The sequence below is a fragment of the Dipodomys merriami genome, unplaced genomic scaffold (genome assembly GCF_024711535.1).
Source record: "Dipodomys merriami isolate MVZ:Mamm:240054 unplaced genomic scaffold, mDipMer1.0.p SCAF_158, whole genome shotgun sequence".
Taxonomy (NCBI): domain Eukaryota; kingdom Metazoa; phylum Chordata; class Mammalia; order Rodentia; family Heteromyidae; genus Dipodomys; species Dipodomys merriami.
The window spans coordinates 1403040-1425089 of NW_027202915.1; the positions used below are offsets into that span (position 1 = coordinate 1403040).

The 22050-nt window shown below is 41.3% G+C and overlaps 1 protein-coding gene across 1 annotated transcript in view; it reads right to left on the reverse strand.

Moving 5' to 3' along the window:
• Window positions 1–22050, reverse strand: part of Ahctf1 (AT-hook containing transcription factor 1) — a 58000-nt gene that overhangs the window by 1736 nt on the left and 34214 nt on the right. The window contains exons 22-34 of the mRNA XM_070023194.1: window positions 21751–21895; window positions 21541–21672; window positions 20881–21031; window positions 20297–20447; window positions 19941–20048; window positions 14903–15095; window positions 13501–13701; window positions 12407–12776; window positions 11976–12069; window positions 9581–9672; window positions 8447–8646; window positions 4989–6780; window positions 774–907 (exon numbers count right to left, since the gene is read on the reverse strand). Coding sequence (XP_069879295.1) covers window positions 774–907; window positions 4989–6780; window positions 8447–8646; window positions 9581–9672; window positions 11976–12069; window positions 12407–12776; window positions 13501–13701; window positions 14903–15095; window positions 19941–20048; window positions 20297–20447; window positions 20881–21031; window positions 21541–21672; window positions 21751–21895 — 3763 coding nt within the window. The remainder of the gene's footprint in view (window positions 1–773; window positions 908–4988; window positions 6781–8446; window positions 8647–9580; window positions 9673–11975; window positions 12070–12406; window positions 12777–13500; window positions 13702–14902; window positions 15096–19940; window positions 20049–20296; window positions 20448–20880; window positions 21032–21540; window positions 21673–21750; window positions 21896–22050) is intronic.

A 22050-nucleotide genomic window follows, 5' to 3' on the forward strand; every position in this document is an offset into this window, starting at 1 on the left:
GAACTCAGGGCCTGGGCACTGTCCCTGAGCTTCTTTTGCTCAATGCTAGCACTCTACCACTTCTGATTTTTTCTGTGTATGTGTTACTAAGGAATAGAATCCAGGGCTTCATGCATGCTAGGCCAGCACTCTACCACTGAGCCACCTTCCCAGCCCCAATGTTATTTTATTGGTGGGGGGAAGCACGTGCCTTACACTTGGCTATACTGCTTGAACCACATCCTCGTCCTCTGATTTGCTTCTTCAGGTAGTCTTGCATGTCTGTCCAGAGACAGCCTCAGTCCTCCTACCAATAGCCTCTCCATGGGTGCAGACCTGAGCCATGCACTACACTCTGTTCCAAGTTAAATAGCTATTTGCCAGGGCTGATCTTGAACTTAAACCTGCCCAATCTTCACCTCTAGTTTGGATTACAGGCATAAACACTATTCTTTTGAGCTATTTTTATGTAAGCCTTTGCATACAAATGATTCACAGTAGATAGATAGCTGAATGAATGGTTGTAAATTAGCCTTCATGGGCAGAAGCAATGGACACTCAGTCCCAGAAGAATGCCCATTTAGGGCTCTCTGAGTTCAGGCCACTCTACTAACTCCATCCTGCCTCAGGCTGCTCTGAACCCAACATGCTCTGTCACTCTGATGGCAATGAAATGTAGTTGATACATAAGTGACAACTGCTGCGAGTCAATATATTACCTGCCTAAGAGACAGAGGGAGATTCTATTTCAAAGTAGGTCTAGCAAATACACAAATGAAACCACAGCTCCTTACCAGCTCATTTACAATCTTAGATGCATGTGAGGTGTATTTTCGCCTGGTCCTCAAAGCAGGAGGTGAGAAGGCAAACTGAGAAGAAAAATCAGAAACTAATTCCTGCAGCTGGGCGGGAGTCTTCGTTCCATCAGCTAAAGAAAGAGTTGGGAACACAGACATCACATCTGTATCTTTAAAGTGCAGGTAATCCTAACTTATTACTAAAAAATCCCATTAGGATAACTGGTAATTTTGCACTGTAAAATAGGTTCTCTGGCAGGTATGAAATCCTGTCACTCCTTAGTCACCTCACACCTGTCTTGGGAGGCCTGGGGGGCGCACCCATTCCACACACCTGGCCTGAAAGATTTGGGCTGTAATTTACCTAATTGCATAGTAATTCAGCTCAAGGTGAGCTCTACTTCTTGAGCCACAGCGCCACTTCTGGTTTTCTAGTGATTTATTAGAGGTAAGAGTCTCACAGACTTTTCTGCCCTGGCTGGCTTTGAACCATAATCCTCATATCTCAGCTTCCTGAGTAGCTAAGATTACAGATGTGAGCCACTGGCGCCCAGTTAAATTCCATTTTTTCTTTTCTTTTTTTGGTGCTGGTACTAGGGCTCTTGCTTTTTCCACTCAAGACTAGTGCTTTACCACTTGAACCACAGCTCTATTTCTGCCTTTCAGGTAGTTAAATGGACCAGTCTCTCTTTTTTAAAAACTGCCCTGGCTGGCTTTTAATCATGACCCTCAGATCTCAGCCACCCGAGCAGGTAGGATCACAAGTGTGAGCCAACAGCGCCACCTCGACCATCTTATTCTGATGTTTGTTCCAGTTCAAAGGGAACAGAAAAATTCATGTCACATACACAAAAGTACTAAAGAAAAATGACTTTAGAAAGATATCACACAAAGTTTAAGCCTGGTGCTATGGCTCAGGCCCATGACCTAGCTAACAGAGTCTCCCTTTCTAACAGCTGGGTACAATGGTGAGTACCTGCGTGGGGTGGGGGGCTGGGAGTAGATCCAGTCCAGCCTGGGGAGGGAGGCTCAGCTCTGCTGAGTCCAGCCAGGTGGTAGGGTAGTGCCCAGCTGTTACCCTGTTGGTGACAGGAGACCTAAGACAGGACTGCGGTCTGGCCTTGCAGGGACGGAGTCTCCATCTCAAATTAAGGCAGCGTTAGAGGCATGGCTCAAGTGGCACAGCACCTGCCTAGCAAATTCAAAGGTCTAACCCCTACTGCAGTTCAGGCCCAGGACCTACCCACCCCCCAGAACTGGCTTAAAATATACAATGAAACACACTGACCACACAGACTCTTCACAATAAAATAGAACAAAGCAATTACAAAGACGTTTTTGTTATTTGTTATAACTCTCTCTTAGCTCAGGTGTAGGGGCACATGCCTATGATCTTGGGATTATAGGATCTTATAAAGCTCAAGGCTACTAAGACTGTCTCACAAAGCAAAAACGAATGTAACTTACAAACCCTTAACAGCAAATGTTCACATTACAGTTCAATGCGGTTTCACTTCTCAGACAGCAAGTCTGAACCTAACAAAAGTCTGAACCTAACAAAAGTCTAGTATATGTAAAAATGTTTAGCCTCCACACTGAGGCCACTTAATTGTACTGCCTGTGAGGTCCACCTTCACCCATGTCCTCAAGCTTTCCTGAGGCTGGACACACTCTGAGTTAAGTTCAAAAGACCTCGGCTGGAAGGTGGGAGCAGCTCTGCCGGTCCCTCTGCAAGGGCTACTGTGTGGGAAGCAGAGAGCTGATGAATGAGATCATCTAGGATAGCTATGGGCACATACAGGCCCTCCTTCGTATCTGCTGTTGAGAGCAGAAACTGGAGAATATTTAATAAGATGTCATAGATACCCGTTTGTCAGATTTCAACTAGAGAAAATGATCAGTGATTCTACAGGTAACTACACAACAACCAAGACTGGTAATATTTCTAAATATCCTCTCCTCTGAATCTCCCTCAGTGGATTTTAAAGGCAGTTTAAACAGGTATCAGGCAAGAGTACCAGTGAAAAGAACTGCAGATCTGGGCACCAGTGGCTCATATCTGTAATCCCAGCTACCCAAGAGGCTGAGACCTGGAGGGTCAAAGTCCAAGGTCAGCTGGGGGCAGAAAAGTTCACTAGTTATCTCTAAGACGCCACCAAAAAGCAGGGCCCCGAGTTCCAATTCCAATACTGCCAAAAAAAGAAACACATGCAACAAAATAGGGCTCAGAAAGGTTAAATGACCTTCTGCTCACTCAGCTAATGACATTTCCAACTCTGCAGTTGGGTATACTGAGCTACATACCCATCCTCCCTCCCCCTCTTTGGTGGTCCTGTTTCTTGAATGCTCAGCCTCAAGCACTCAGAACTTATTACTGAGCCAAGCCTCTGTTTCCACTGATTAATTAGGGGTCTTACCTCCTGACCAGGCACAGGCCCAATCTGCCTATGTGAGGTCTCCTGGCATAGCTAGGCATCACTGTGTTCAGTCTCTAATAAGGAGAGGTCTCAAATCTTCCCTTCTTCCCTCCTGAGTCCCAACCTCAGCTTGCCAAGTAACTAGGATCACATGTTTAAGATCAGCACCCCGCCAGCCCTTGATTTCTTGAGAGGGCCTCATTGCATAGCCCCAGCTAGCCTTGAACTTTTGAGCTTCCTGTCTTTGCTTTCCAAGTGCCCAGCAGAATCCCAATTTTGTTACCACCTCTAATGACATCATCTCAGACTAGAAAGTGCATCTCTGTAACCTAATGCCGCCGTATATGGACTTTTTATCAACAGGCGAGAAACCCCTAAAATGAGAAAGAAAAACTAAAGGCCATTTATGCTTAGGGTTCTGAGGAATGAAGAAGGGGAAATATACAAACTGAAGTTTGTCTTTATGAGACCATGTCTCATTAGGCTGGTCTCCAACTCACACTCCTCCTGCCTCAGCCTTCCCAGGAAGTACTGGGATTACAGGTGTGTTCCAACACACTGTTTCATTTTGCTTTTTAAGCAAATAAAATGGTAGGACAGACAGACAAATGTGAATAGCACTTAGTGGTTCTCTAGAAAGCTAGATGACATGTACTATTTTCACTAACAGGGAAAATTATACTGAATCATTTTATAGGTAACTACATAAAGATGACCAAGAACAGAATAAGAAACGTTGGCTATGCTATGCCAAAGTCACTCAGGATTTTGAATTCGCTATACTTGGTGTCCTAAGTACTGTAAACCTTTATAATAAAAAGTTAAAAAAAAAAAAAAAAAGGCATTGGTAGAGAGCAATTTCTTCAGAATCGCAATGAAAGTGAAATACGGTACTACCACCATCAAAAGCTCTGGTGAAAAGTGAGTGGTATGTGTCTGTGCGCCACTCAGCACAAGTGTCTGTCGGCAAAGCGTGGAGATGGGCACTGCGGGGTCAAAACCAGCCCAAACATTAGAATACATTTGATATGCTGGGCATAAGAATGTTGGATATAAACTGCACTTAGCAGAAATTTAGTTTAAATGGCTTATTTTCCTCCTGGCCTTAAATCAGAAGGCAACTATACAGAAGGTTTGTCAATGCTTTACACTGTCGAGGTGACAGCTTAATCGAGGATGAGGCAGGCAAGCAAGCACCTGCTTTGCTGAATGGCAGCTGTGTACCCACTCCTCCGCAGCACCAAGTGCTACCAAATGTGTCCCTACAACTCACCACCATCTTAAGCACTTTATGAGTACTTCTTCCTACCGGGACTGACACCTCTTCCCTCACCAACACCGCACCTCTCTGTGCACTCCATGCTCCATGGACACTCGTGCTCTGTACACAGCGGCAAGGGACACTTGCTCAGCAGGCAAGGCCCTACCTTTGGGGTCTGACCCACAACCACCCCACTGTCCCACCAGCCCATCAGGGACAAGGGAGATTGGCAAGCAGACAAGCCAACTTACAGGGAACATTGTGATTTCAATGTCTGCATATGCTACTCGGCAAACCACTAACAGCTTCTTTCAGACCATCGGGGCTGTCACTAGACGTGAACCCATGAGAAGTGAATTCAAGCATTTGAAGTACATTTGAATCATACTAATTCCTGAATCTTAAGATCCTCTGAAATTACAAATTGTTTCTTAGGATAAACAATCGGTACTCTAAATCAAAGCTTCCCTTCACAAAGACAATTCTTAGGCCAAGCATCCTGAATGATAAAAATATAAGTAAAAATAAAATTACCTTTTGTTTTCCTTGGAACCTTTGCTACAGGAGTAAATAAAGGCTCATGTTTTGGTTCAGCAAGGTCTGACAAGAGGGCCTTACTAGATCTAGTCCTTGTATTTGGGGAAGATTTACTAACAGCTGAGCTGACACGTGATCTTTTTCCTCCATCAGGTGGCTCTTGGTGTGTCCCTCCATGTCGGTGGTCTTCTGATGCTGAGCCTAATGGATGTTTCTGGCTTTGACTTTCAGACTCCTCTGTGATCCTCTTCCTAGAACTTGTTACCACTGCAAGTTCCTCATTTGGCACTGAAACAGAGTTTTCTAATGCCGGTTTTGCAACATGAGTATTTTCATGTCTAGCTGGGGTGTTTCTTGTAGATCTTCGAACATTACCTACACCTCTCTTCTTAGAACTTCCCTCTTCCTTAACAGATCTGGACCCAGCATCTTCTGATGGATTTATTTTCCTGGGTCTTCCACGTTTCCTAGGTGTGAGGGGCACCTCAAGCTCTGCTGGGAGAGCCTGGGGGGATGGGTCACGTTCAGGAGCTTCTAGCACACTCAGCCTACTGACTCCTCTGTCTCTGGCCCGTCTCCCCGGGAGGGGTAGCTGCGGGTCACTGTGCCCTCCATCCTGCCCCCATCCTGGGGTCGGAGGGGCTTCTGAAGTGGCTCTTCTCAACTTTTTGACAGTTCTGCTAGGACTTGGTAGTTTACTAACAGTTAGATCATTTGTAATTTCAGCCCCATGCTGATTTTCTATAGACTTTTTTGTTCTTTTAGGAGTTCCTTTTGTAAGAGATGAAAGCTTCGCTTCTTTTCTAAGAGGAGTTTCTTCAGTTGGAGGTTCTGGCATCTCAGATCTTAATCTTTTTGCCCCTCTGCCTGGCGCCGCGTGTGACTCCGGCTCCCCAGCACCAGTGCTCTCTAGCGTATCCAGAAGAACTTCTTTCTTCCTCCTCCCTCTGCTGGTAGTCAGAGGCGTTTTCTGGCTCTGAGACAGTCTGGTTATGTCAGCATAGGCATGTTCAGAGGCCACCTCAGAAGTTTCTCTTGATTTTCGAGTCTTCCTCGTAGCTGGCAGTCCTGGAGTCTTAGAAGTAGCAATAGGTGCAGGCACCTGCTGCTCTGAGGAGAGGTCCAGGCTCTGGACACGTTGCCTCCTTGTGCGAGTTCTGGAGGAAATCACATCATCGCTCTGGCTGACATCTGTAGTTACTGGACTTGTTTCCTGAACGGTCTTCAATGTAGGTTTGGCTGACTTGGAACGTGTCACCTTCTGGGGCATCAAAGGTATGTTTTCATGAATGGACTGTTCCACTGCATCTTTACTTCTTGTGTCTTTAATTACATCTAATAAATTTTCCGCAATCACCGCCTTAATTGGTCCAGGGACATATGGTAGAGTCTCCAGCTTCTGGGCTCTGTGGTCACTGGCTGTGGCAGGTGGCACAACTGTAGCATGACCCCGATCCTCATCCTCCGCATCATCCACGTGTTCTTTCTTGGTGGTGTGTGCTGCCGCAGGCAACGGATCAGGTGCTGCCACAGAATCACCTGCATCTGCCTCTCCTTCTTCTCCTTCCAGTATCAAGGTGAAGTTGCTCTGAGCCACAAAAAGTTCCCCATCTACTTCAGCAAGGTCACACTCCCCAGGATCTTTATTATCAGGCAAGTCACAGAACTGCTGCTCAATAGTATCAAAATTATATTGAAGTTTAAGTGTTCCTGAGGGATATAACTCTTGAAATGAAAAATTTCTAGACTCGTCTTCTGAATTTTGAACTGCAAACTTATGTCCAACCACCTAAAATGAATTGAAGGTAAGAGAATGGTTAATTGTAAGATATATTGCAATATAAAGCTCAAAAGACTTAAAATGACCATCTCGTTTTTAGTGTGCGCATTTTTAAACATAAACTATATTTGATAAATGGCAATATTAATAGGCTTTATAAAATATCCCACTTAAACAATCAGATCTCACTCAAAATAACTAGAAATAAACTTTGAGATTATGACTGGAACTAAACTAAAAATTCTATATTTTCCTAGTAAAAAAAAACCCCAAACCAACCAGTATTTATTAACAGACTCCTAAGAACTACTGGTTCGGATTAACTTAAGGACTTATTCTCCTCACCCAAGAAAAAAACAACCACAAAAAAAGAATAACCCACAACATTATTAACAACAATCCCCAAACTACCTCATTATCCACACTTTTCTAAACAGCATGACCCCATAAGGTTGAAGAACAAGTCACCTACATAAGCTCCCTTGGGCTAGACTCAATCCTCTTCCCTTTGCTGGGGCTGCATAAACCATGAAATTCCTAAGGCTTTCAAGTTCAGTACCTCTCCTGCAAGGGTTTGGTGGAAGAAGGAATGGTCCTTGCATTTACCTTTTGGTAAGGGAGGGGGAGAAAAAGGAGGAGGTAGAAAGTAACAGAGAGATTGCCTGACCAAGAAGGTAGAACATTACCACCCACCTAGACAGAAACATTTTCACACTTCCCAAACATTCAGTGAGATGACAGGTGGTAAATAACCTGTGAATGAAGGTTCCCACTTATAGCACACCCACATTTTTGCTTCCCAAAGGAAGGATAGAGAATTCAACCATCTGTTTTCATAGTGAGAATACCCGGGAAGATCAATATGGGGTCAACTGTAACTTTTTGTATGTAATGGTTTTGGGGCTTGAACTCAGGACCTGGGAGCTGACCTTGAGCTTTTTTTTTTGCCCAAGGATATAGAGCTCTACCACGTGAGCCACAGCTCTGCTTCTGGCTTTTTGGTAAACTGGAGGTACAAGTCTCAGACTTTCCTGCCCTGGCTGGCTTTGGACCACTATCCTCAGATCTCAGCCTCCTGAGAAGCTAGGATTACAGGCCTGAGACACCAGTGCCCAGTTCATCATAACATTTTTAAGCTAATAAATTCCCCAAATTCCATACAACTAGATTTCTGTAAACAGGAGTTGGTTTTTCCATCTTAAATACATTTATCATATAAGAAGTGCCTTCAAGTTAAAATTTTAGAAAAACAAGTCATATTTAAGTTACTAGGAAAATCTTTGTGGAGCACAGAAATTGAACCTCAACCAGATAAGTATCTTTCTGCCACAGGTATGCCCTGGGGAAAATCTTTTCTATCTGAATTCACTTACTTCCACATATATGCCCTTGACACCCTAAAAATGTTATACTTGCTTAGCGAGTATGTTTTCCTATGGCTACGTAATAAGCTTTTACTTGAAGCAAATAATGAGCAAAAGATGAACTTGTTAATTTGTGGCTTTTAAAAGTCTTGGTTTTCATGAAAACTAATTTCTTAATGTGATCTTATCACAAAATATTTCTACTTTCTATAAGTAGTCAAATTAAATGAATACATTTGAAGATTTGTACTATGTCTTGAAAACCCAACTAAACCAAACTGTCAAAAGAAGTAAATAAATTAATTTTTTACATGAATTTCTTGAGAATCTGGAGGAGTCTCAGAAATCTGAGGCTTTTCTTCTGGTAAGTCAATACTTTCTTTTAGTACGTCAGCTTCTATTTCATGATCTTTTACTTTAGGTGCTGTTTCCTGGTCAGGCCTATGCTCAGAGATCACAGGACTTTCTGAAGTGGAGAGCCCAGAACTTCCACTAGCAATGTCTGCCATGTCTGAAAGAGAAATGAGAGCCAATTTTATACACTGCAAACTGAGAAACATGTCCTACATAGACTTGAGAAAGGAATACACTGCACTGCTGTGACCCTCCTAGGGGAAGGCTTGCATGGACCCACATCCTAATTCATTTTTATCCACGCAATCCCGGAGCAAAGCCAGGTGGGCTCATTTATGATAGACGGGAAGGTTGAACAATAGAAGCATGCTCCTCTAGAGTCAGAAAACTACATAAAGGATTAGTTGTGAGCATCAAGTGAGTTACCACACCTGAATGCTTGTGAGGAAGAGACATTCTAGATGTCTGGAACTTAAATCAACTCTGAGCCCACCTAGGAAATATCTTCTCAACTCAGTACAAAGCTGGTGTCTAAAAAGAAGCACTTAAACAAAAAGCAATTAACTGGTTAAAAACCCAAGTGAATTCCTCATTTAATATCCTTGAGTAAACAGCTATATACTGGAAATTTTCTCTATTCTTCTTTCATGCTCCAAAGGAAAATCTGAAAAATCCATTCTAAGATTCCCACTGTTAGGATTTCAAAATGCCAGCCAGGTGTCAGTGACACACCTTTAACCCCAGCTACTCTGGAGGCTGAGATCTGAGGATCATGGTTCAGAGCCAGCCTGAGTAGACAAATCCAAGAAACTGTAATCTCCACTTAACCAGAAAAAAAACAACAACAACAACAACAAAAAACCAACAGCTAGATCCAGAGGTATTGTCAAGTGGAAGAACACCAGTTGTGAGCTTAAAAACCAAGCAGGGACAGGAGGCAGAGTTTAAGCCCCTGAACTAGTGCTAAAAAAAAAAAGAAGAAAATTAAGGAATGAAGCCCTAGATAAAAGGTTCTTTTGTTCCTCAAGTAGGAAAAAAGTTTTACTCCAAATATTAGAGTAAAGTAATCCTGAATTCAAAACCATACTTACTGCTGTCTGCTCTAACTGTAGAGGTGCAGGTTTCAACAGGTATTAATCCTTCATTCAAAACTGGTACCTTGGACACTGAAGGAAGCATTTTCCTTAGAAAGAGAAACAGAACCCTCAGTGTACAATAAGATTCCATGTCTGAGCCCTGCTGGCCGCAGTGCTTGTTATGTTGTTGATGAAAACCAAGGTTCAGAGAAGTGAGCATTTATTAGAGTTCACTTTGAATATTATAAAATTCATAAATAAATAATGTCGTACTTGTTTCTCCATGCCTTTTTTTTGTTCTTGTTGGTTGTGGGGCTTGAACTCTGGGCCTGGGCGCTGTCCCTGAGCTTTTCAGCTCAAGGCAAGTGCTCTACCTCTTGAGCCACAGCACCACTTCCAGTTTTCTGATGGTTAATTGGAGATAAGAGTCTCAAGGACTTTCCTGCCCAGGCTGGCTTTTTGAACAGTGATCCTCACATCTCAGCTTCCTGAGTAGCTAGGATTACAGGCGTGAGCCACCAGCGCCTGGCTTCCATGTCTTTAAAGTAATGACAAAACGACAGACCTAAATACTATCAGTATAAACTACACTTAGGATAATGTTTAATAATCAGAGGGCCATATTCTTCTACGTGATGTTATGTATGGAGTATTCCCTATCTTAACAGGACCAAGTTAAGCAGTTTAATGCTAACCATAAAAACTATGAGAAATGATGTAGAATGGGAGATTACTGAAACCTGTGTTAAGTAACACAATAAGAAGTTGTTGATTATGTAAACAGTCATATTCAGAGTTGGCCTTTCTCTAAAGGCCTTTCTCTAAAGCTCAAAGAAGGATGCTGATTTTTAAAACCAACACAAACAATATTATGTAGGAAACTCAAAATATTTGAAATATATACCTATTTATACATGGTCATAGCAGAATTAACAACAAATCACATCATAGCCAATCAGTATATGCTTAGGTGAAGGAATTTTATATACGAGAGGTGATTATCATGACCCTGGACTTTGTGGGTTGTTTATGAGGTAATTTATTAGTTGTCATAAAGCATTCAACCATTTAGTTCTTGAGTTATATTTTATGTGGGTGAATTTTACTAACTCTACTTACTTTTGGTAAGCAGACCTGTGATTTTTTTGGTATCATCTATAATAGTAACAGTCAAAGTGCTGAAATATAATGTACCTTTTTTTTTGGTGCTGGTTTGGGGCTTGAAACTCAGGGCCTAGGTGCTATCCCTGAGCTTCTTGCTCTACCACAGTGGAGCTGCTCCATTGATGGTTTTTTTTTTTTTTTTAGTAGTTTTAGTGGAGATAAGAGTCAGACTTTCCTGCCTAGGCTGACTTTAAACCATTATCCTCAGATCTTAGCCTCCTAAACTAGCTAGGATTACAGGTATGAGCTACCAGCGCTCTAGTCTTAAATGAGGCAAGGAGCTTTTGTGACAGTGAAATTATTTTCATAATCCTACTATTATATTTGCTATTTGTCCTAAATTTAGCAAACTGGGAACTGAAACTGTGTTCTGCCATGTTTTGTTTTAGTGCAGAAATATAATGTGTCCAGTCTTGAAACTGGGACAAGGAGCTTTCTGACGGATCATACTAAGATGTTTGCTGCTCATTTTAAATCAGGCAAGAAACTAGGATCTGGAACCATGTGGTCCACTATGTGTGTTTTAGGGCTGGGGGTCTCACTATGTAGCCAGGACTGTCCTACAATTTCACACCTTCTGGCTGTCTGATGTCTGAGTGCTAGGACTGTGCACCGCCACCTCCTACCCCTCACTCAAGCCACATCTCCAGCCTTGTTTTGCTTTAAGTCTTTCTTCAAGTAAGTTCTTACATTTCTGACCTGGGACAGCTAAGATTGCCATCTTCCTACCTATAGCCTCCAGATGGCCAGCATCGCAGCAGGCATCACTGCTGAGACCAACCCTTTAAATAACTGGCACTGGCCTACATCATCTAGCACAGTGTTGAGGAAATTATTTGGGAGAATAACATTTCCAGTAGTGAATCTAGTATCAACCAAATGGCAAGGAACAAAACTATCACATCTTCCTAGTGTTCCGCTCTGCTCTGAAAGGAGCCTTTTGGCTGTTGATCCTTGAGCTACTACAGGGAGAAAGCATGGAGAGCGCCACGCTGTGAGTGGTACTCTCACCACCAAAGAACACTGAAAGAGCCTGCCCTCAACACCCGGCCCTGTACTCGGACAAATGTACAGTGTCAATGTAAGGTTTCATAGCAACTACTGAGCTATAAAAAGATGTGCTGAATATACAGGCAAGCTTCTAGCACCAATCATTACCAGCGTAGAGCAGTGCAAGCACGCTCCAACAGGTTTAGGATATTCTACTAGTCTTTAAAAAGCACCGCATCTGTCTCTACAAACTTACCCTTCATGGACTGATGACACACCAAGAGAAGCTCCAACTCCTTGAATGGGGCTTAAATTATGTAATTCTGAAATTGCCTCCTCTTCCACAGTTCCTGCCAATCACAAGTCACAAGTAAGATTATTACACCAAATGTTCTATGACTACTCAGTCTACTACTTCTTAAGACAATGTTCCTACTTTTTGTCCTTTTCTATTTCTTTAGGATCAGGATGCTAGCAGTTCCTTTTTCTACCTCTCTAGTTTCAAAGTACCCTCCCCCCCAAATTTGACAGTACTGCAAGGGTACATGTTCCACATATATTACTCTTGGTGGCAGGTACTCATCACCCAACAAGGCTGACAAAAGAGAAGCACAAGGTGGAAAAGATTCAGTTAGAATTCTGAGGAGTATCAACGGCAGTTCTGAGTAAGTGGGAATGAGCTCTTACCTATTTGTTTCTCCACATCTGAAGAAATCACTTCTGATTCAAACTCGTCTTTATCACAGTCCTTCTCAGTTTGATTAGTAATCAGTCCGCTGGAAGAGTTGGCTGGCTTGGAGGACATGAACACACTATCGTCCAGGTCTCCGGGTGATGGGGCATCCTGATACTCTAGGGTCGTCTGGTCAGATCTAGCTGACACACTGCTGTTTTCTTTGCTCACATCCAGTTTCTCCACACCTTGTGAGGGTGTACTCTGTGATCTGGAATCCATTCCCTCCTCATCCTTTGCAGGGATATTCAGAGAAAAGGACGTGTTTTTATCTTTGCTCTTTAGCCATTCAGTTTCTGCTGTAAAGTCACATTTATGGAAAGCCTGGTAAGATTACAGAAAGAAAATTAAAATGAGTCATCTTATGCTATTTGTTCTAATCACATCCACATTTTTCCTGCTCTGAGTTTCTTCAAATTCTCTTTTAACTGTTCAAAATTCATTCTCTTCAGATAACAAAATTAAAGACTAACAATTGTTAATGGCAAATATGTCATTAATTTCAGACTAAAATAGAATAAGCTAGATGATCAATAATTACCAAGTGACTGGGTTACTATTAATTTACAGTAAAGCTCCTAACGCATATCCAACTAAATATAAAACCAATTAGTAACAAGTAGCAAGATCACAGTGGAACACTAAAGCGAAATGAACTCCCATGGACTGAAAACTAGGAAGTTGAATTTCTTTTTTTTTTTTGGTCTGGTTGTGGGGCCTGAACTCTGGGCCTGGGCGCTGTCCCTCAGCTCTTCAGCTCAAGGCTCTACCACTTGAGTCACAGCACCACTTCCAGCTTTTTTTCTCCTGCTTATGTGGTGCTGAGGAATCGAACCCAGGGCCTCATGCATGCAAGGCAAGCACTCTACACACTGAGCTACCTTCCAAGCCCTGGAAGTTGAATTTCTTGCCTTTAACTTGTGTGCTGGTGGATTTGGCCTGGCCAGTGCCCTAATGTTTCCTAATTTAAGACTATCTGCAAGACTATATAAAGACTCATAGGAGCGAATGCATTTTGTTAGCTCTTTTTTCCTAATACCAAACTTACTCCAGCAGTCCATTTTGTGTTCATGCTTTCTTCCATGAATGAGATTCTAGTTTCTTTAAGTCGCAAAGGTGGAGACAGAGACCTTCCTGGTGACAGAGATGGAGATGCTAAAGGTGTCGTTCGCAGACCAGACCTTAGGATGGACGGAGGAGTAAACTCAGCAAATCCAGAAGTAACTGACATAGCTAAAGTTTTTGCTTTCTAAGATAAAGAATAAATGGAATTCCATCATTAGTTTTATAAAAGTGTTTACGTAAGGACAAACTGGGTGGTGTGATATAGTGTCATCACCCATAAATATAGGTAGACATTTTCATTTTAGATGGATAGGAAGAACAGACATTCCATGATAGCATTTGAAACGTAAAGCTATAACAAAAGTAGTTCTGGGTTGGGAAGGTGGCTCAGTAGTAGAGCGCTTGCCTTGCATGCATGAGGCCCTGGGTTCGATTCCTGAGCACCACATAAGCAAAAAAGAAAAAAAATGGAAGTGGCGCTGTGGCTCAAGTGTTAGCCTTGAGCTGAAGAGCTGAGGGACAGCGTCCAGGCCCAGAGTTCAGGCCCCACAACTGGACCAAAACAAAAAACAAAACAAAAAACAACAACAAAAAAAGTAGTTCTATATACATAAGTATCTGATCATTAGGTGAAGGAGATGATGTCGTGTAATGAATAGAACTTACATTAACTTTAGGAAAATCAAAAGACTAGCTTAGAAAGGATAAAGAGTCTCACAGACTCCCCTCCCAGGCTGGGTACTAACTGGAGTCTTCAGATCTCAGCCTTTTAAGCAGCTAGGATTACAGGCATGAGCCACCAGCACCTAGCAATTTTTAAAGATTATATTGACCATAGGGATAAACTAATTCCCTAATTTAATTCTGTTTGAAACTAGCTATAGAGAATATTAAACAGCAATATTTCAAAACAAGATGATCCTTGATACCTGTAAGCATGACCTAAGGAGATGTATATGCCCTGTTTAAGACTAACTGCTGTGTTTGTAATAAATGATGCATCTGTAATGTTCCAGAGCAGCCAAGGCAGAAATGCCCATGGAGTCTCAATCTGTGTGATACCACGAATGTATTACCAACAGACAGGGACCCAACCTCAAAAATAACTAGCACAAAAGAGAACTAGCAGGATGGCTCCTCAGTGGTGCACCTGCCTAAGAAGCATAGGCCTCTTAGTTCAAACCCCAGTGACCCCTCCCCCCAAACACAGGAGATTGTAAAAATATGGTACTTTGTGTAGACAACTATAAAAAAGTTAAAAACTATCTTAAGCTGTGACTAGTCAGTAGTATCAATTAAGAACAGCTTATTTCTCTGGGCTACTTGAAAAGTAAGAACTCGCTAGGCTTTGCTATGCAGGCTATATATATATATGTAATACCAACCTTAACCACAAGAGGAGTTTCAAGTAAAAGTAATTCTGAAGATCTGGATGTATTCTGATGTGATCGTTTTAGCTTTGAACTCAATGGCAATGAGCTGGATAGCAGGTATAAAGGAGATCTTGTGGGACTTTGCTGAATAAATTCCAAACCCTGAGAAGGCTGGGGGACAGGCTGAACAACCAAATCCAGCAATCTGTAGGCAGAATACACAAACAGAAAATTCCTGGTAACTTACTGAGGCAACAATTTAGTAACCCGTTATTCAGATTTGTATAGTCACTGTTAAGTGTCATAATCATATGAAAATCTAACTTCAGACAAGTACATTAGTGTAAATTTCATGTCAAGAATTAAGTTTTAAATAGTTTAAAGTTATTTCAGTATGAAAAAACCTTTAGGAAGGACTGGGAAGGTGGCTCAGTGGTAGAGCGCTTGCCTTGCATGCATGAGGCCCTGGGTTCGATTCTGCAGCACCACTTAAGCAAAAAGAAAAGAAAAGAAAAAAGCTGGAAGTGACGCTATGGCTCAAGTGGTAGAGTGCTAGCCTTGAGCTGAAGAGCTGAGGGACAGCGCCCAGGCCCAGAGTTCAGGCCCCACGACCGAACTCCCCCGCCCCCCCCCCCAAAAAAAAAAAACCTTTAGGAATTGTAGAGAACATTTGAAAGTAAATCATCCGGGTGAAATTCTGTGGCTGCATTTTCACTGAAGACCACAGAGGTTAGCGTCTCTTAGCACAAGTGTAGCACACTGGTGCTGCCTTTCCTTCCACATTCAGGTTCAGGTGATTTGTCACCAGAGGTAATCACACTCACTTTAAAATACACCCTACCAGCCAGGCGCGAGTTCATACCTGTAATTCTGGCTACTCAGGAGGCTGAGAGAGGGGGGGAGGGAGAGAGAGAGAGGGGGGAAAAAAGCGCAACCTACCACCAATGGGGAAAATGGTTATAAGGAAGTACTTCCTTTTGTTTTGAAATTACTATTTTGTGCATGTCTTGGTGCTTGAACCCAGGCCTGTGCACTCACTCTCCCAGCTTTTTGTTTTTAAAATGAGTTTTATTGTTATTATTAAGGTGTTGTACAGAAAGGTTATCATTTCCTAAGTGAGGTAAATTCTTTCTGAATATTTGTTTACCCCTCCTACCTACTTTCTTCACTCTCCTCTTTCCCTCCTGAAAAGACAAAAACAAAGAAAACAAAAGCAAAACCAAACATCACATCACCACCAACATACCCATTCCACAGCCATATCCTTGAATTTGTCTCAATAGTATTTCATTTTATTTTTTTTTGGGTCCGGTCGTGGGGCCTGAACTCTGGCCTGGGCACTGTCCCTCAGCTCTTCAGCTCAAGGCTAGTGCTCTACCACTTGAGCCACAGCGCCACTTCTGGCTTTTTTCTTTTTGGTTATGTGGTGCTGAGGAATCGATCCCAGGCCTCAGGTATGCAAGGCAAGCGCTCTACCACTGAGCCACCTTCCCAGCCCCAGTATTTTAAATGTTCAGAAGTTCATACCTTTGGGTTCCTCCCTTAAGTGTATCCTTCTTGTCTGTGTGAATGCCTAGAGGCCTGTATAGGTTACCATGTCCAGTTGTATAAGACAAAATATGTGCTGTTCATCTCTCAGACATCTTTCTGAGCTTGGCTTCCTCACTTAGCATGATTTGCTCTCAGTCAATCCCCTTTTCTGCAAATGACATAATCTTATTCTTTCTGATGGCGGTGTAAAGTTCCATTGTGTATAGATAGGTACCACATTTTTTGCATCCACTCATCTACTGTAGGCCACCTGGGCTGTTTCCATAACTATTGTGAAGAGTGTAGCAATGAACATGGATGTGCGAGTGTCATTTACCATATCCTGACTTGTAAGACTAGTAGGGCTGGAACATAGGGAAGCTAGGTTTAGTTTTTTGAGGAACCTCTAAATCTTCTTCCAGTGTGTGTGTACTAGTTTATATTTTCACCAACAACGCAATTAGGGTTACTTTTTTGCCACATCCCACCAGCAATTTGTTGGTCAATATAACTGGGGTGAGATAGAATCTCAATGTTGTTCTGATTTGCATTTCCCTTATGACCAAAGATGTTGAACATTTCCTCATGTGTCTATTTGCCATTCTTCTTCTGAAAAGTCTCCTTTTAGCACCTTTGCCAACGTGTTGATTGGTTAGTTTTCTTTTAGGGGCGATTAATCTTTGAGTTCCTTAAATATTTTGGATATTGGGCCTTTGTCAGATGTGTTAGGTAAAGCTCTCTGTCTGTTGGCTGTCTTTCTATATAGTAACTGTGTCCTTTGTTGTTCAGAAATCTTTCATTTTGATGTAATCCATTTGTCAATTCTCTCCTACTTCCTATGCCCCTGGGACGCTTTTCTTGGCAATACCTATGATTTCTGATGCTTTATCCTACTCCATCTCACAGTAGTTTCAAAGTTTCATGTCTGATGTGAAACTAAGTATCTGGCTTTATTTCTGGGTCTTCTATGCTGTTCTATTTGATCTTTGGGCCTGTTTTTGTGCCGGTACTAAACTTTTTGTTCTTATAGCCCTGTAGTAGAGCTTGAGGTCTGGCGTTATGACACCACTAGCCTTGCTTTTATTTTGCATAAAATTGCATTGGCTATTCAAGGTCTTTTGTCAGTCTGTGTGAATTTTTGAATTGTTTTCTCAGTGAAGAATGTCTTAGGCTTTTGATGGGGACCATTTCTAGATCACCTTTGGCAGTAGGGTCACTTTCATGATATTAATCCTACCTATCCATACATATAGTCTTTCCATTTCCTGGTGGAAATGGAGCTGTCCCAGAGCTCTTTTGTTCAAGGTTAGTACTCTTCCATTTGAGCCACAGTGCCTTTCTGGTTTTCTGGTGGTTATTTGAGGTAAGAGTCTCACTGACTTTCCTGCCCAGGCTGGCTTTGAACTGGGATCCACAGATCTTAGTCTCTAAGTTCATGTGACCACTTCTTTCTTATGTGAACCCCTTTAAACTTTTCTTACCTTACTGCTCTGGCTATGAGTTCTAGTCTACACATTCCTTTTTCTATCTTCTGTGCCAAGGCTTGTCTTATCTAATGTATATTTAAATTATGTACTTGTATGCAAGTGGATCACTTTTATATTGAATTTCCCCAAATATGTATGCTGTTAAATGGTCTTCATTCTACTTCTATTTTTGTCTAAAGTAACTATGGATAACTGCTTTTCAAAACCAAGTAAGGGGTTGGGAAGGTGGCTCAGTGGTAGAGTGCTTGTCTTGCATGAACGAGGCCCTGGGTTTGATTCCTCAGCACCATATAAGCAGAAAAAGCTGGAAGTGGTGCTGTGGCTCAAGTGGTAGAGCACTAGCCTTGGGCTGAAGCTGAGGGCAGCACCTAGGCCCAGAGTTCAAGCCCCACAACTGACCAAAAAAAAAAAAGAAAAATGTTCAGTACTATATAAGGTCTTGGAATCTCATCAACTACTTTAATCACTTTTTACCTAAGTAAAAGGTACATCTATTTTTATAGATAATGTCTATTCTTTTGAAAGATATGCTATTCAAAATCATATTTATTTGCTAGTAAGTAATTCAAATCAGTATGAAAGCACAGAAGGAGGGAGCTCAATGATTTTTCTAGAAGGTAAATGTTCACGTTTTAATTGGTTCTCTCACATCTAAGTTAATTCTGGCTTGAAATGATGATCATACTGAGACCTTTAACCAAGGATTTTCAAAAGGGTCTTGTTGCCCCCCCCACGCCCCTACCAGATGCTCAATCTCTTAAAAGTAAAAAGGAACAAGGAAAAGTGAAAAAAAAAAATTAGAATGTCCAAATTAACTTCCATTTAAAATAGCTTCTCATGAGAGTAATTAAAGATCTAACCAAATTTAACCCAAAATATGGACGATCCTTTCAAACTTTGAAAATGTGTCAACTGTAAAAACTACAAATATTTCTGGCCTCTTTATTTATTTATTTTTTTTGTCGGTCGTGGGGCTTGAACTCTGGGCTTAGGTGCTGTCCCTTAGCTCTTCAGTTCAAGGCAAGCAAGCACTCTACCACGTGAGCCACAGCGCCACTTCTAGTTTTCTAGTAGTTTATAGAGATAATAGTTTCATGGACTTTCCTACCTGGGCTGGCTTTGAACCATGATCCTCAGATCTCAGCCTCCTGAGTAGCTAGGATTACAGGCGTGAGCCACAGGCACCTGGCTTTCTTTCTTTTTTTTTTTGGTCAATTGTGGCCTTTGGCTCTCATGGACTTTCCTGCTCACTCTGGCTTTGACTACAACCCTCAGATCTCAGCCTCATGAGTAGCCAGGATTACAGGTATGAGCCAACAGTTCCCGACTCGGCCTTTTTTGTTGGGTCAGTGCTATGGCTTGAACTCAGGGACCCTTGCTGGGCCTTTCAACTCATGGATTTGAGCCATGCCTCCAGTTCCTCCAATGTTCTGTAATACAGTTTCTCTGAAATGTGAAACTTTATTAAGACTTTTTGGTAGCACTATCCCAAAGGAGAAAGCTTCAACACGATCCAAACAAGGCTAATTAATAACCTCAAAATAACCCAGAGGTAAATGAATGAACTAACAATAAAGAAATATTTCACTTTGTTCATAGTTTTAATGAGGCTTGCTTCTTTTCACTATTTAAAGTCATTAAATTAAAACTTTAAGTACAGTATCAGCACCATGATATAAAATTTCCTAAAAATACTATGTCCATGCACAAATTATAATAAATGATTAAAAACTTTCACTTAAAAATTTTAAATATGTGGGCTGAGAATGTGGCTTAGTGGTAAAGTGCTTGCCTAGCATGCATGAAGCCCTGGGTTCAATTCCTCAGTACCACATACAGAGAAAAAGCCAGAAGTGGTAGAGTGCTAGCCTTGAGCAAAAGCAGCTCAGGGATAATGCCCATTCAAGTCCCAAGACTACAAAACAAAACCAAACAAACAAGAATTTGAAATATCTGTAAAGTGTTAATTATCAAAATTACACTTAATAACTGTCCAACATGGTGTCTTAGGAATTAACTTAATGAGCTCTCACCTAGAAATTTTCTGTGATGTTTTTGAAACTGGTGTTCCAACAAATGCTTCAGGCAGCTCTGGATGAGGGAAGGAATATATCCCAGGAGATGCCTGTTCTGTTTTAGGACTGAAAAAAATAAAAATTATACATTTGATTTATATATTCCATACAACATGGATAAAAATGTGGAGTTTAGAAAGAGGAAAGGGCTTTCATGTTTTTACTGTGTATATTTCAGAATATTTACAAATAATAATAAATATAGGTCGCTTTTAAATTTAAAAAAATATTCTTAAATGCATATACTGCTAACAAATGCTGGTGTCCAATAAGATATCGAGGTCATACCTTCAGAAAGCAAAGGAGAAACATACCTGCTATGAAGCAAGGGGCTATTTCTAGGTTCATGGCTTGCCCACACCTCTCCAATTTTAGATAACACATTACTGATGAAAGTAGATCTTGTTAACACGGTCCCTGTTACACTTTTCTTTGGAAATGTTGACAATGGTTTAGGTCTAGAAACTAAAATGAAGAATGTAACAGTTAAGTTCATCACTAACAAGTAGGATCAGTTTGTAAATCCTATTAATAAAAGAAATAATTTGAAATATGATCATTAAAATTGGATCCTTAGGAGACAGTAAAAAATATTTCACACAATTTTAAAATGTTGGACAAGAGTGTTCAATGGAAATAATCAAAAGCACTGCTTTATAACTACACTGGTAAATAATGGTAAGTAACTTCCCAGAAAGCCCTCTAGCTTGTAGTATACAGCAGCCAGTAAAAAGCATGACTGTGGTGAATCTGAATGTGAGCGAGCAAAAGTGAGCTGTATTTAAGACAGTGACAGTTCCAGAAAGTCAATCATATTGACTGGTGACAATGATTAAAAGTATCTATTCAGTATCTTTTCTAGCCCAAGAGTTTTTGACATTCTCCAATTATATCTTACCTTCTCGAAAAACTGATGATGTTGACAAATGGTAAGGCTTAGCTCTCTCAATGGCTAATTTCCGCTGGACTCTAGGAAGGATTTTTCCATATTGATCTAATATAGAATTTCGAGCCACTGATCTCTCTCTCAAACGAGGATCACGATCATTCTATTAAAACATATATCATTAATTGGTAAAAACTCAATGTACAAAATGTGAGATATTGTAGTTATGTATTTACCATTTTAAATTATGGAAACCCAAAACTGTCTTGTTCCTGCCTACAAACCAAAGTCTTTGTACACATATGATTGTTTTACCCATCACATATTCCAAATCTAACACCAACTCTTGATCTTTCCCAACGACACTAAAGTAGTTGTCATTTACTAAGCATGCATGTATGGAGCATGTGTCAGGTCACACTCTCACTAACCAAGCACCATGTGTAGGGGAGGTGCATCTGCACATCCTCACCACGTCACAAGGTTCCAAGCTGTCTCAACACCAATACCTTACAAGTCCGTCTAACTGCACTCTTTGCACCATAGCCTACCACTGCCTTTCTCCATAACTTCCTCTCCTTTGCTGTAACTGAAGTAGGAGGGCATGCAAAACTGAACATACATTCAAACATAAATGGCAAGAGTTAGATAATGCAACAACTTGAATCATACCATAAGATTAATCTTCAGAGTCTGGTTTAGCTTCAAGGCAGGGATATAATTAGCACGCTGCAAATGGTGAACTAGAAGAAATTCATGATTCTGAACACTGGCACTGGACTGTAAAAACTTCACTAAACATTCCTAGGAAGAACAAAAAAATGATTTGTATTCTATTAACTTAGCGAATTTCTGCCAAGTTTACATCGACTAAATGATTACCTGTTCAGTGTCTGTGAATGGTAATTTCAGCAAATCCTCCATTAAGCCCATTTCTTGACAGATTTCATATGCATGCTTTAGTAATTCTTCTACATTCAGTCTATTAGAATGTTGACGCAGCAAATTCCAGGCCTCGACCATGCACCTGAAATGAGTATTTGCCAAAGTTTTAGAATAGTTTTTGCTTTTTTTTGAGGGGGGTGAGGTTGGTTGTGGGACTTGAACCTAAGGTCTGGGGGCTGTCCCTGAGCTTTTGTTTTGTGCTCAAAGCTAGCACTCTCCACTTTGGGCCACAGCAAC